This window comes from Porites lutea, chromosome 1 (genome assembly GCF_958299795.1).
Source record: "Porites lutea chromosome 1, jaPorLute2.1, whole genome shotgun sequence".
NCBI classification, from domain to species: Eukaryota; Metazoa; Cnidaria; class Anthozoa; order Scleractinia; family Poritidae; genus Porites; species Porites lutea.
The window spans coordinates 622,701-635,973 of record NC_133201.1 but is presented as its reverse complement, the minus strand read 5'-3'; the positions used below and the strand labels follow the sequence as shown (position 1 = coordinate 635,973).

Sequence of the window (13,273 nt, the reverse complement as noted above, 5' to 3'; positions counted from 1 at the left end):
ACGGCCTCACTTTTCAGTGTAAAACAGAGTGAGATCTGGGTACGAGATTATATTTGGGCTTGATCTCAGCCTGTTAGGGTCCGACATCGTTGACATCATCTCAATTGGTGGGTGAAGTGTGTTAACTTTACTAAATATTTCGGTTTGCAATACTGTAAAAAAACCAAGCATGCTTCTTTTCTTGAGCCCCTGTAGAAGGTCTGTTTTGCAAATCGAAATGTCGGAAAATATACTCTAATTTTCTTGTCCTTAAGGTCCTCTAGACGTAAGGGTCATTTAATATTAGTGTGCGTTTTTAATGATCCAGCGCTCGTCGCTGGAATGCCGCTGTGATTTTGCCATTATACGCCGTTAAGTGATATCTACGCATCGTCCTTATTTGTGATTTACTCGACGAGAAGCTAACTGGAGACGGCATTTCTTTAAGCTGTTAAGGCATTCACGTAGTGGGGACAAACTGAGCTGGGTTGGGAAAGAGGGCGAAGGAACCTACCCTCTCCTTTTTTCTGCGTTTTTTCCTCGCCTCTCCGTTTCGCGCCACTCTCCACTCTCGCTTTGCACTAATGACGTCATAAATTTTTTGTACCTGCTGCAGTGACTCAAGACATTGAACAAGACTAGCCGTATTAGAAGTTTGTATGGGAAAGTCAAGACTATGTTTTTAAACACGGAAATAACTGTACAGATGAGTGATTTTATTCCTAATGCAGTGGGGCTAACATGGTGTTGAGTTACGGTGGCGGGTTACTAAAGCTACACTGAGCTGCAAAATCTTGAAAATTCATGATTTTGTCGTCGAAATTTTGAATTATCTTGAAATTCAAAATTTTGCCTCAAGCTATAATTTTGCCAGAAAAAATGTTGAATTTTCAAGATTCTGCTAAAGCCGGCAAAATCTTGAAAAACACTGGGAATTGACCACTACAGAAAATACCATGACATACCCTAATGCTCTTTGTTTGTCACCCCAAAAATATTGCATACGTTCTCTATAAATCCCAAGAGAAACTGATGACAATGCTTATGCAGCATTTTGGGGTTATAAACAAATAGCATTATGGTATGTTATGGCATTTTTTGTAGTCATTTTGGTGACAGGCAGGTTGGGTGCCGGTTGGGTGACGGGTGACGGGTGATTGAACTTCCGTTTCCGGTTTAGTGAAGACCGCAGTATCATAGCAGATTCACTTGATGGTGAAACAACATGGCGGCTGGTCTTGAAAATTGCCGGCAAATTCTTCTAGACAGATTTCCGTCGATAGATGGCGATCTTTTCCAGTATGTAACAGGTAAATGCTTAAATTAACATGTTTCTATGAAGCCTTGTTGTTGTCAAAGGCAATTTTTTGTTTCCATTGTAGTATCCCAGTGTACTCTGACTCAGTAATTTACTCTGCCTTGTTTCTGATGATCGCGCTTTGATAATCATGATATAACCCAATCCATTTATTGAAGCAATATAATTTGACCCACTGTCTGTAAATATAACCCTGCCGGTGCGTTCATTTATGTATGACGTACATGTATAACAAGCTTGTCCCGAAAAGAATATCTATTCTCTGACTTTGGACTAATTTATCCATTTCGATTTCTCTTGCGTCTTCGATCCCTCTCAGTCATCTTGTGTTTACATTCATTTTTCTGGTATCTTGTTAAAATGCTTCGAAAACTATAAATGGTACGTGATTTACTTAAAGAAAAAGAAATGTTTCAAATCGACTTGTATTCATTGCATGCCATAATATCAGAAGATATAGGTTCGGTGATACTGAATCAGAGGCTGGCGAATAAGTTCTCTGGGAAAAGAAGGTCATAGTGACAACAGTTACAGAGATTCTTGGTTATTTGATCAGGCAGTGTGAATCAAAACAATAATTAATATTAACAACCAACAAAGTGGAATGGGTAATGTACTTGTAATTTGTTTACCCACAAAACACTTTGGAGTTCTTAAGAACTCGTTTAAACATGTGCATGCTTTCCAGATCAAGTTTGAATTTGGAAGTGTGTTTTGACATTTCGACAACCTATGCAGTAGTCATATTCAGAGTCTACTTTACCACTGACGCATTTAATTTAATTCTGTAGAGTTTACATTGCATACTTCAGTATTGGAATCGATAAAACAAATGCACTTCTGTTGCTGATTCTGAGAGGTTTCTTAATATCAACACATACAATGTATATAATAAAGGCACTTTCAATCCCACTTGTCTCTGTGGTGTCCATATGGGCAGATTTCCAATGTACTTTACCTTGAAACTCACAAAACCGTGAACACCTGAAATATTTATGGAATGTTATTGTATTGCGAGAAATAAGCCAATAAGGCGCGAGATAACTAAACCGCAAGCAGTAACGGTAATTGATTTGTGGTTTTGAGGTTTGCTTGCATAGCCCGAACTTTATTGTGATTGGCCAGTACACAATCAACATTCCTGAAATTTTTAAGGTGTTCACAGTTTTCTGAGTTTGACAGTAATAATGGTGGGATTCAGTTTGAGTGTTTTGTATTCCAGTATTGTTTTATCCAGTTACGCTATCAATAATGATATTGCAGATGTTCTTGAAAGTGGATCTGAGGATTTTGAGAGTGGTGAAGAGATATACGATGCAGTTGGAAGCATTTTGGCAGAAGTTGCTGGTGATGAAGGAGATGACAAAATTATTGACCTTTGTAATCAACTTATGGGTGCCTTAAAAGGGTAAGTGTTTTGTTAACAGTCATCATAACATCGTGCTTTTAATTTTTCAAATTTGCAAAAGGGTGTGGGAGTTTGAATTTTGCTTTGTAGTTTTAGTGATGTACCCTAAAACTAGTTCTAGCTGTTACTTAGAGTACCGACCACTTTGAATAAAGTCTCAGTCCAACCCTCCAAGTTACAACCATTTTGGCCACTGTACATGTGGCGCCTAATAATTTGGGAGCTGGGGACTTGATTTGTAAAAAAGTCTCCCTAGACCAAAAGAGTTGGGTGCCAAATGGCGACCAAGCAAAAACTTTAACTAGGAGGGTTGCACTCTTATAACCAATCAATAAAATAACACATTGTTTGAGTTTGAACAAAATAGTTTTCCATGAGAAACTTGCTGTAAGTTGATTATTCTGCCATTCCCAACTTGTCAATGAGCATGGAGGGAAATACATTGACCATTATCACTGCATGTTATTGTATTTCAATTTCTCTTATTAGAGACGGCTGCGATGGAACAGCAGCAGGTCAGGGAACTCATAAATTACTAGAGGCTCCTGTCAATATGGGAGAGCTTGCAGAAAACTTACTAGGTAAGGTAATCATTAAAATTGAGAATAAATACCTTAACCGTATCACAAACTGTGTAGTTTCCAGGTTAAGGTTATTGTGCTCTCATTCACATAATCACTGAACTTTTCTCCCTGTCAATAATGTGTATTAACCACTATATTACAGCAATTATTTAATCTAACTCACAAAATCTAAACAACATTTTTTTTGTCAACTACTGCCATATTCTTTCACCTTTCACTATTGTATTTTTATATCTACCTGTAAATTGTAGTGAACCCTGATGAAGACACGCACAGCATTTGGATAGTGAAAAAAGAGTGCAACACAGTAAGCTTTATCTTTATGGTAGTATAAAGTACTCCTGTCATACATGTATATATACCATTTTAAGAAGTCAAAAAATGTTGCACTTGGTCATCTAGTAAAGAGTACTGTTTTAATTTCCAAGTGACGTCTCTAGTTTATTCTATTTGGGGGGTTTCAATAAAAATAATTAACCAGCAGGTTTGAAATATAACAATTGACTTTATCAACAAGGAGCCCCTGTGTTAGTCCCCCTTTTCTATGGGGGTCTGGAAGCATGCTTCCCTGAAAAATTTTGAAATTGGAAAGCTGTAACATGTGATTCTCAGCATGCTGGGGACCAGATTGAGTACAACTGAATACCTTCAAGAAAATCAGCCACACAATCAACTCCTACAAGCAATAAACAAATGATGGTAACCAAAATGTCATTTTGCATGTGAACAAATTCTGCGTAAACTTATAAAGAATTACAAGTATAAAAAATTGACTGAACTACAGCGTTTATATAATAGCTAACCTTTGTGAAAACACATAATGACGTTTCCGTCAGATTTTATCAATCCATTTACGATGTTGACACTAGTTGCTTCTTCTTTTGGGAAAAAAGTAGCTATATACCTCTCTGAGCAAAGAAGCCTACATGTTTTATCGGTCGTCAGTGCGTATTGAAACCGCTCTGTTTATTATTCTTATCCATGAGATTATGCTCCCGTATCCATGGCCAGTAATTTCTTTCAATGATGTAACACTGCCCAAAGGGCAAGAGATATTTCTCATTTTCCTCTGACCCTCATGATCATGTGAAGTGAAGTATTGGCATTGCTTGTTTCAGGTTGTTGATCAGAAAAAGTTGCAGAAGGCTGAAGCTAAAATAAAAGCAAAACAAGACAAAAGAGCACAGGAAGACCAAACTCCAAATGAAATCAGAGGAAGGTGTGATGATGGAATTTATAAGTTTTTATTTTAGCTATTGGCAGTAGTAGCTAAGGCTACTGAGACATTGATATTCAATACACTCAGTAATATTATTATGCCAACTACCCGTGAAGTAAAAATATTAATGTGTCATGTCTTATAACAGGCAAATAGACAATGCATCAGCCTGCCAGAGTTCCAACAAAAGAGAAAATAAACTAGAACAAAGTGGTTCCAACAAAAGCCGTGATGTCAGGATAGAGAACTTTGACCTCTCTTATGCAGATAGGTAATGGTTTTCTGCTTCATGAAACTGTGTTGTCACTTAAGGGAATGTTTTGAACCTAGAAATTACAATGTACAGTCAACTCTCTTGAAGATAGAGACCCTTGGGACAGGCACTACATGTCCATCTTAAAGAGACGTCCATCTTATAGAGAGTCAAATAAAGGGAGTAAAGAAAGGCAGGGACCAACTCTGGGTGTCCGCGTTAGTACGAGGGAGTCGACTTATACAATAAGCAGGGCTAAAAAAAAGAACTTAATCTTCAGCTTGTCCTTTCTATGAGCAAAATATGTGCTAAAAACAACAAATTGAATAGTTTTTGAATTTTAATACTGTGGGTTTTAACTACTGTACCTGTAACTTTCAGACATTCATTCTGTGAATTCTTTTTCAGGGTTTTATTAAAAGAAGCAGAAATGTCCCTCATCTTTGGTAGGAGATATGGTCTGGTTGGAAGAAATGGAATTGGAAAGACAACACTGATCAAAATGCTTTCCAGGTAATTATAAGAGTGACGTGAAGTGTCTCTTGTTAAAAAAATCAGTGTTTTTATTGGTTTGAAAGAGGAATCAGTAGCCCTAAAAGGCAGTCTTTTGACAAAAAAGATCTGCAGGAGTTCTGATTTCCACAGACATGTGTTTAAAGCCTTGTGTCATTTGTAAAAGCATTCTTTAAAAAAGTGTGTTGCTCTCTCTACAACTCCATACACAATGAACAGGTCGTTTAAAAGGTTAATATTTTTTCCTGCAGGCGTGAATTATTTGTTCCATCACATATTTCTATTTTGTGTGTTGAACAGGAGGTAAGTCATGTATTTGACATTAATTTTGATTCTGTCAAATTTAGGATAATTCTGGTAATTTTTTAAGGTCCAAGGGGTTTATTTTTAACACTATTCATATTTACCTTTATTGTACTTACAACATTTAGGTACGAGGGGATGAGACACAAGTTCTTCAGAGTGTTTTAGAATGTGATACAGAGAGAAAAAAGCTGTTAGAAGAAGAAAAGAAACTTCTTGCACTTACAGGACATGGAAGGTATATCTCTGGATTTTGTACTTATTGTACTCATACATGTTATAAGCAGTGTTATTTTCCCTATGTAGGTAGCAATCCCATTAGAAAAAGAACATGCTTGAAATGATGTAGAAATTTAGCCAAGACTAAAGGCCAAGCTTGTGTGGGCATTAGTAAGGTCATGTGATTACCAAAATTTCTTGGATGGAAAGATATAACCAAATTTTCGTAGCTATGGGGCTCCACTATAAAGCAGTGATTCTAGTGGGACTAGGTCTATGGGTATAATTATATTAGTCTGTGTTCAACTGAAGGAGCCTGCTTACACATTACTGAAATACTAAGATGTGAAGCTAGTGCCTAGTATTAAACAGACATACACATAAGGCTGAGGTGGCCCCTGAGAACCAACTCTTATTACATTTACCATTTGGTCTTGCAAGGTCCCCTAGTATGTTCTATGTACTCAGGTCAATCATATGTTGGAAGCATTACATTTTAAAGTTGATATTTTGTATTTAGATGATGATTGTGATTTATTTCATCTTTAATTCTAAGGAATTCAAAGGATGTTCAAAGGGTGGTGGAAATGACTGGAAAAAATCTGGTTTGCTATTGCTGTTTACCACTTGGTCTCTCCCTAGGATATATGAATGATTATAGTGGCAGACAATATATTGCAAGTTTTAGCTAATGAAGAAGTTATGACGTATTTAAATGACGTGATTTGTCTCCACTTAAATTCTGATTAACGCTGTATATGTAAAAGGAGTTAAATGGCTGTTACAATTGTTAAGAAATGAGTCACAATCATTATCTATAACCCTAACCTGGCACCAGATGACAGCCTACAGCTGTACCTCAGTCAGGGTACACAGTGATTATACATGTACTTCCCAGCTAATGCTGAGAATACACATGTGGTTATGATGGCTTTCAGATGGCTGGGAAAACTCTCAATGTTTTGCTTCTAGAGGACTTTCTTCTCCTGGTGTTAGCAGTGGTTCTGGAGTTAAATTTGGTTACACTTTTTTTTTTTAGCTCAAAAGCAGATTCTACTGCTGATGATGCCAGCAACAAATTGGCACAGGTATGAAATACATTGAACAACCTGACCATTAATTAAACCCCAAGAACTGGTAAAACACAATGTTTCCCAGTGAAATGACAAATACTGGTCTTTCCCTTGGATTTGAGAAAATTATTCTTCACTTGTTACTTGAATATGCAAATACTATTAGTTGAGATTTCCTTAATGGGAAGAAGGCACACAAATTTGAAAAGGAAGGACAAAGCTCTCTTCTGACTGGGCAGGGTAATTTATCTGCAGAGACACCATAATCTTAAGTGGAAAGCAATGAAAGCTCATAAAGAAGGATAGAAATTTCTACCCTTGGTTATGGTAGTTTTGAATTGTCTTACTGCCTGCTTGCCAAAATTATCAAAAACTTAAACTTGCCATATTTATAAAACTTTTTTAATTTGACTTGGAAAGTGGTAACAATAATCACTAATATTTTGTGATTGTTTTCTTTGGAGGTGTATGCAAGAATGGAAGAAATTGAAGCAGATAAAGCCCCAGCAAGGTTGATAGTATGGGTTATCACTACATGTACTACCCTTGAACCTGATTGAGAAGTCATTGCTGCAAACACTTGCCCATTTATTGAAAAACATTTTTACCCATTGTTTCTTTCTGCATTTCTGCATGTGATAGGTTTCCCTTGTGATTTCAACATATATTTTAAGGGAGAGGATGATGGCATATATAGAATCTAAAGTCTAGTGGGGATTTCTGACTTCTGAAAACTATAAGGGTAATTAATAACCTCTTTAATGACAAAACCCCTCCTGTAGTTAAAAGTTAAATAACTAGATGATAGTAATCATTAGACAAATAGATATTACAATTTTATCATTTCAGAGCCTCTATGATATTGGCTGGACTGGGATTCTCAACAAAAATGCAGCATCAGCAAACAAGGTGCACAATAATTTTAACTTCTTTACACATTGCAACATTGTACGCGTACAAGTTACATAATGGAAGGCAATTAACTGTGGTCAAACTAGTCAAAGAAAGACTGATGCTGGTTATAATTTACTTGTCCAAAGTTTAATTCCTTACCAGTATCCCATTGATTTATTTAAATCCTCTATTAAGCCCCCCCTTTCTAGAGACAGGGGGGTTATTTGAGAGGGCGGCTTGTTTCATTTAGAAGAGACAATCGTATCATTTGTCCATAAAGAACTAGAATGCAGAGCAGAAAAGCTCAAGTACAAGAAGGTTGGAGGTCATACAGCCAAGGATCAGAATCAAATCTGAACTTCCAGTTGGTAAATAAAATCAGTCCACACAAAGTTTTACTGTCATGATTGATTTATATAGTCTATCAATTATAAGTGAAGAATAATTAGGGGAGGGGAGGGGGGCTTGTTAGAGGGAGGGACTTATTTGAGTGGGGGGGGGGGTTAATAGAGGATTTACGGTTATTTCCTTTTTTCCTTGGTGTTACTTGCAGAGAACTCTCAGGTGGATGGCGAATGAGACTTGCCCTTGCGAGAACTTTGTTTAGTCGGTAAGAGACTTTTACACTCACAAATTAAATACATCATTTACTATACATCATATCATTTACTATAGTCATGTATGCAGTGTGGTAGGATTCCTTAAAAATTTAATTATTTTTTTATTCAGATGTTATTTGGACATCATATACTATGAGTATTCTAATATTTTTTATTCTAAACCTTATTTTTACTTGCAGACCAGATTTGCTTCTTCTTGATGGTAAGAAATCTTGTTTTTCTGCCATTGGTTTTATTAAATTTGATTTGCTTAACAATGCTAATGTACAATTTTTCATCATATAGAACCTACAAATATGTTGGATCTTAAAGCTGTATTATGGTTGGAGAAGTATTTACTGGTGAGTTAAATGTGTGTTGAGTTCATAAATAAAAAATGTTAATACATGTCTTACTGAATTATTTCATGTACTGGTAAACATGGTTTCACTGAGTCTCTAGACCACTCATGCACTGTTAGGGCTGTCCCTAGGCTATCTTCCTGTGCTGCCCAAAACAGCAAGGCCCTCAATTTCTGGACCTCATACTGGAGCTTTACTCTGTGAAGTTTCTAGGCCTCTTGGGGAAGTTTGTAAATAAATAAATTTTTGGAGACTGCACTGGTCTCCTGGAGCTGGGCTGTGCCCAGCACTAGGCAAAAACCTAGTGGCCATGTTTTAATGAATTCAGAGAGATGTATAAATGTTCATGATCCCACAACTTAGTTCAACGCCTGTAAAGCACTTCTTCTCTTGACCCTGTTGAGAAGTCATTGATGCAAACAGAAACTTAGTGAATACAAATTGGTAGCATCAAGGCATATAACAAAGGAAAAGAACTCACTTCTTGTCAATCACTCAAAAATGCCTGTGCTTAAGCTCTGTAATAATCCTGTGAGTGCTGAGTTGAGCTTCAATGATGTTTTTCAATCTTTATTGTAAATTGAAAATTTATTGTCAAATGGAAATTTTGTACTTTTCAATTGAGTTATTGTTCAGTCTTTCAAGATTAAAATCATTAACATTTTTTTGTTGGCAGAATTGGCCATGCACTCTGCTTGTTGTGTCCCATGACCGCACATTTCTTGATGCAGTTGCCACTGATATAATTCACATGCACTCACAGAGACTAGAATCATACAGAGGAAACTATGAGGTATGATTTCTAATGAGCATAATTTATGGTTTTTGTGGATGATTGAATCCTAACAAACATGTGCTTAGTTGAGTGAAGAAAGCTGATGAACAGTACATACAGTGGTTCCTACCACTACTGAGTCTTCAAGATAACTGTCATAAATTTTATCAATAATTAATAATGATTTGGAGAAACATAAACTTGTAAGAACTAACATAATAATGTTCCGACTTTCGGCAACATCATAACACCATTATCAATGAATAGGAATAAGGCCAAGTAGTGGTGTTCCATCTTTATAGACAACTTAGGTCAGAACCCAAGATCACGTGTGTTTCCAAACTGTTCAATTCAAGGAGTTTAATCTGGCAAACCTACATGTTACAGTGTATGCACATGGATGATATTAAAACTGCTTGATTTTGTTCTGTGTGATATGTCCAACACTAGTGGTTGTAATTTTTGTTTTCAGAATTTTGTCAAAACCATGACAGAAAAGCTAACCAATCAACAGCGTGAATATGAGGCACAGCAAATGCACAGACAACATTTACAGGTTCGTCCCCTATCAACACCTTTCAAGTTATCACTTGTTACACTGTGTGGTAAGGTTGTGATTGTTAACACCAGTTACTTAATTTTTTTTCTCAACTGTACTATTTCAGGCCTTTGTTGATAGATGGAGATATAATGCAAAACGAGCTTCTCTTGCACAAAGCAGACTTAAGGCACTGGAGAAACTGTAGGTTGATATGCATGTACTACAAAAAATTATAATAACCTGATAATGGGGAAATTTATTATGCCTTTGATTTTCTTAAGGCGCATTTTCCCTTGCCTTGCCTTGCCTTGCCTTACCTTGAACAGTAACAACCAGGGCTTGAAAAGTATGTACTGTCCAGTCGTCCAGAACAAGTAGATTTTCTTGATGGGTACTAAGTAACTTTAAAATTCCACTTGCCCAACTCATCTTTGAACAAAATTATTAACTAAGATGAGCAAGAAGTTGCCCCGGTCAAGTGAAATGCGAGAGCTGCTTGCCCAAAGGACAAGCTGGAATTCAAGATTCTTCGAGCCCCTTTGAGCCCTAGTTTGTCTGAAGGCATGGTTATGAGTCAAAAAGGCAAACACATACTTGAACCCTTATTGAATGTAAGTCGTTAGCAACAAGAAGCAATGCAATATCTTTTAAATGAAGAACTTAGGACTTCTCATGCAATTATTTTGTTTCTATGTTATACCTAAGATTTGCAAGGTCTTTAGTTGTTGTTGTTGTTGTTTTTTGTTTTAGGCCTGATCTTCAGCCTGTTGTAGTTGATCCACCTGTCGTACTTAAGTAAGTCTAGTTTGTTTGTTTGTTTATTTATTTGTATTGATTTGATTGTGTGATTGTTAATTGGTTGTTGATTACTTGCTTACCTGTTTGCTTGTTTCATTGAAATGACAAGCTTAGTAAACCTAGCACTAGCAAAAAGTCTTAAATTATGATATATTAAAATTTAATTTTACAGCTTTTTCTCATTAAAAAATGAACCATAAAATTGATCCTTTCCTCACATCTGACCTCAATAATGCACCAATTTCAGAATACAACTGAATTAGCTGTTGTATTCATTTCTCCTTTAGGTACAAGATATTAGAGATTGATCAGTTGGCGAGTTTATTAATGTCTCTCGTTTTTTGTTTTGTGTTATAGGTTTCCTGAATGTGACAAGCTATCTCCACCAGTTTTACAACTCGATGAGGTATAAAGATAACTACCCTTATTTTTTAAATTTTATCTTTTGACAACTTTTTAGAAGGTCTGTAAGGTAAAAATCAATTTGTCACGTAAAGTAAACACTTTATTTCCTTCGGACAGGTTACCTTCCACTATGAAAAAGGAAAAGTTGTTCTCAATAAAGTTAGTCTGTCTGCAAATCAAGACTCTAGAATTGCTTTGGTAAGATAACAATCTTCTTACAATAAATTGCGAGAGTTATAGTTTACGCTTGAACCTTATCAACTGTACACTGTACATTGCCGAAAATTTAACATTTGTGTCTTTCAGTGAAGTCTCGTTGGTTTTTCTTTTAATTTTATTATTCGATCACACCTGTTAACTCACAGTAATGGGCGAAACCCCGGTTATAGTTATATTTTCCTGACACGGGCAAGATTGTTTTACATATATTAAGTTACGTTGGTGGCGCTTTAGTTACATTCCTTTCGTTGTAGGTCGGTGAAAATGGTCAGGGGAAAACAACATTACTAAAGCTTTTACTGGGTGAACTGGAACCAGTGTCCGGTCTAAAGTTTGCTCACAGGTAACAATTGGTTTAATTTGCGTTGTACATTTATAATGAATTCCAGCACTTCAAAACTTGTATGTTTATAATTATTCAACCACGGGACACAGCTGTTCTTTTGCACCTGAAACGTGTAGAAATCCAGACAACTTTTTTGACAAAACTCCTTAATTTTTAATGTGGTACTAACGAAGGATTTTGTTATCACTTTGTAGAAATTTAAAGATTGGTTATTTCAGTCAACATCACGTGGATCAGCTCGGTTCAGAACAAACTCCACTGGAATTAATAGCTTCAAAATTCCCAGGTACGTTTGGAAAAACGTAAATCAGATCAGTGCGTCTCATCTTGATAATGATATTACAAAACAAAAAATGTCCCATGATCCAGTCTCAGAAGTAAACTGAAGGAGGTTAAACAGGGTTAGTGTCACGCCAATAATTGCTTGTACACCCCATATAAACCTTGAGCTGTAAGTCATTCAACTTTCCAGACACCACTATGAATCGTACAGGTAGTGTTGTTCCTTGCTGTTTTCCGGTCATTTTCTCTGTACAGCAGAACCTATTTAAGACGAACTCTAAATGCCAGCCCCATCCTTGTCCACCTGAAATAAGTGTATAGATAGATCTGTTGTTGTCTTTGAAATTGCGTTTCAACTCAAAGAAACCTTGTGTGGGCACGGTAAATGCTGTATTGTATTGTATTGCCTCTCTTGCCAATATGAAATTTTTAAAAATATGTATTTAACCGCAGGACAGCACGAGGAGGAATATCGGCGCCAGCTGGGCAGATATGGAGTAATAAATGACTTGGCTCTTAGACCTGTAAGGAGTTTATCAGGTGGTCAGAAAAGTCGAGTGGTTATGGCTTTGATGAGTATGATAAGGTACACTGACTCCCGGGATACTTCTTAAATTACTAAATAGAACGAGAACGTTCACGTGGTTGTAAATTTAGCTATTGCTTTGGTAAATCAATGTTACTGGGTAGATATGTAGACTTCTGTTGAAGACAAAGGTAGTACCTTTAGTTCTCAGTTACTGTAAGACGCTGAGTGTTGGTCCCGTCCCAGGACTCGAACCCGTGACTCCCGCTCTGCAGTCAATCGCTCTAATGACTGAGTTAGTCTTGCTGCGGTAAAAACCTTAAAACAGGTTTTATTGTTTTTTTCCTTGTTATAAAACTATTATTATCTATTTATTTTTTGCTTGATGCATTCCCATTCTTGGTTCTTATCTGAGATATTTGTTATTTTATTTTCTTAGGCCTCATTTTCTCATCCTTGATGAACCGACAAATCATTTAGATGTAGAGACAATAGAAGCTCTTGGAATCGCTTTAAACAATTATAAGGTAATTATTGTTATTGCACAGGGATCATGAATCAAGGAGGCTCCCGTGTACGTCCCTCCGTGTACCCCAGATATCAGACTTCTCCATTATCGATACAAACCTTGTATAATTATAGGTGCACCAATTGAGT

The 13,273-nt window shown here is 36.5% G+C and overlaps 1 protein-coding gene across 2 annotated transcripts in view; it reads left to right on the top strand.

The window, feature by feature from the left end:
* The first annotated feature begins 1,176 nt into the window (after positions 1-1,176).
* The window catches only part of LOC140941274 (ATP-binding cassette sub-family F member 3-like), a 12,665-nt gene continuing 568 nt past the window's right edge, over positions 1,177-13,273 (top strand). The window contains exons 1-25 of one of the 2 annotated variants that reach the window (XM_073390266.1): positions 1,177-1,289; positions 2,561-2,705; positions 3,195-3,286; positions 3,541-3,596; positions 4,408-4,508; positions 4,657-4,779; positions 5,170-5,274; positions 5,526-5,577; positions 5,706-5,815; positions 6,836-6,884; positions 7,334-7,380; positions 7,719-7,778; positions 8,317-8,373; positions 8,563-8,585; positions 8,669-8,724; positions 9,401-9,517; positions 9,972-10,055; positions 10,165-10,241; positions 10,791-10,835; positions 11,196-11,244; positions 11,361-11,441; positions 11,717-11,805; positions 12,003-12,094; positions 12,544-12,676; positions 13,056-13,143. In XM_073390266.1, coding sequence (XP_073246367.1) covers positions 1,205-1,289; positions 2,561-2,705; positions 3,195-3,286; positions 3,541-3,596; positions 4,408-4,508; positions 4,657-4,779; positions 5,170-5,274; positions 5,526-5,577; positions 5,706-5,815; positions 6,836-6,884; positions 7,334-7,380; positions 7,719-7,778; positions 8,317-8,373; positions 8,563-8,585; positions 8,669-8,724; positions 9,401-9,517; positions 9,972-10,055; positions 10,165-10,241; positions 10,791-10,835; positions 11,196-11,244; positions 11,361-11,441; positions 11,717-11,805; positions 12,003-12,094; positions 12,544-12,676; positions 13,056-13,143 — 2,016 coding nt within the window. In that variant the 5' untranslated portion in view covers positions 1,177-1,204. Of the gene's footprint in view, positions 1,290-2,560; positions 2,706-3,194; positions 3,287-3,540; positions 3,597-4,407; positions 4,509-4,656; positions 4,780-5,169; positions 5,275-5,525; positions 5,578-5,705; positions 5,816-6,835; positions 6,885-7,333; positions 7,381-7,718; positions 7,779-8,316; positions 8,374-8,562; positions 8,586-8,668; positions 8,725-9,400; positions 9,518-9,971; positions 10,056-10,164; positions 10,242-10,790; positions 10,836-11,195; positions 11,245-11,360; positions 11,442-11,716; positions 11,806-12,002; positions 12,095-12,543; positions 12,677-13,055; positions 13,144-13,273 lie in introns of those variants that run through there. The other variant, XM_073390257.1, reaches the window with a different exon arrangement.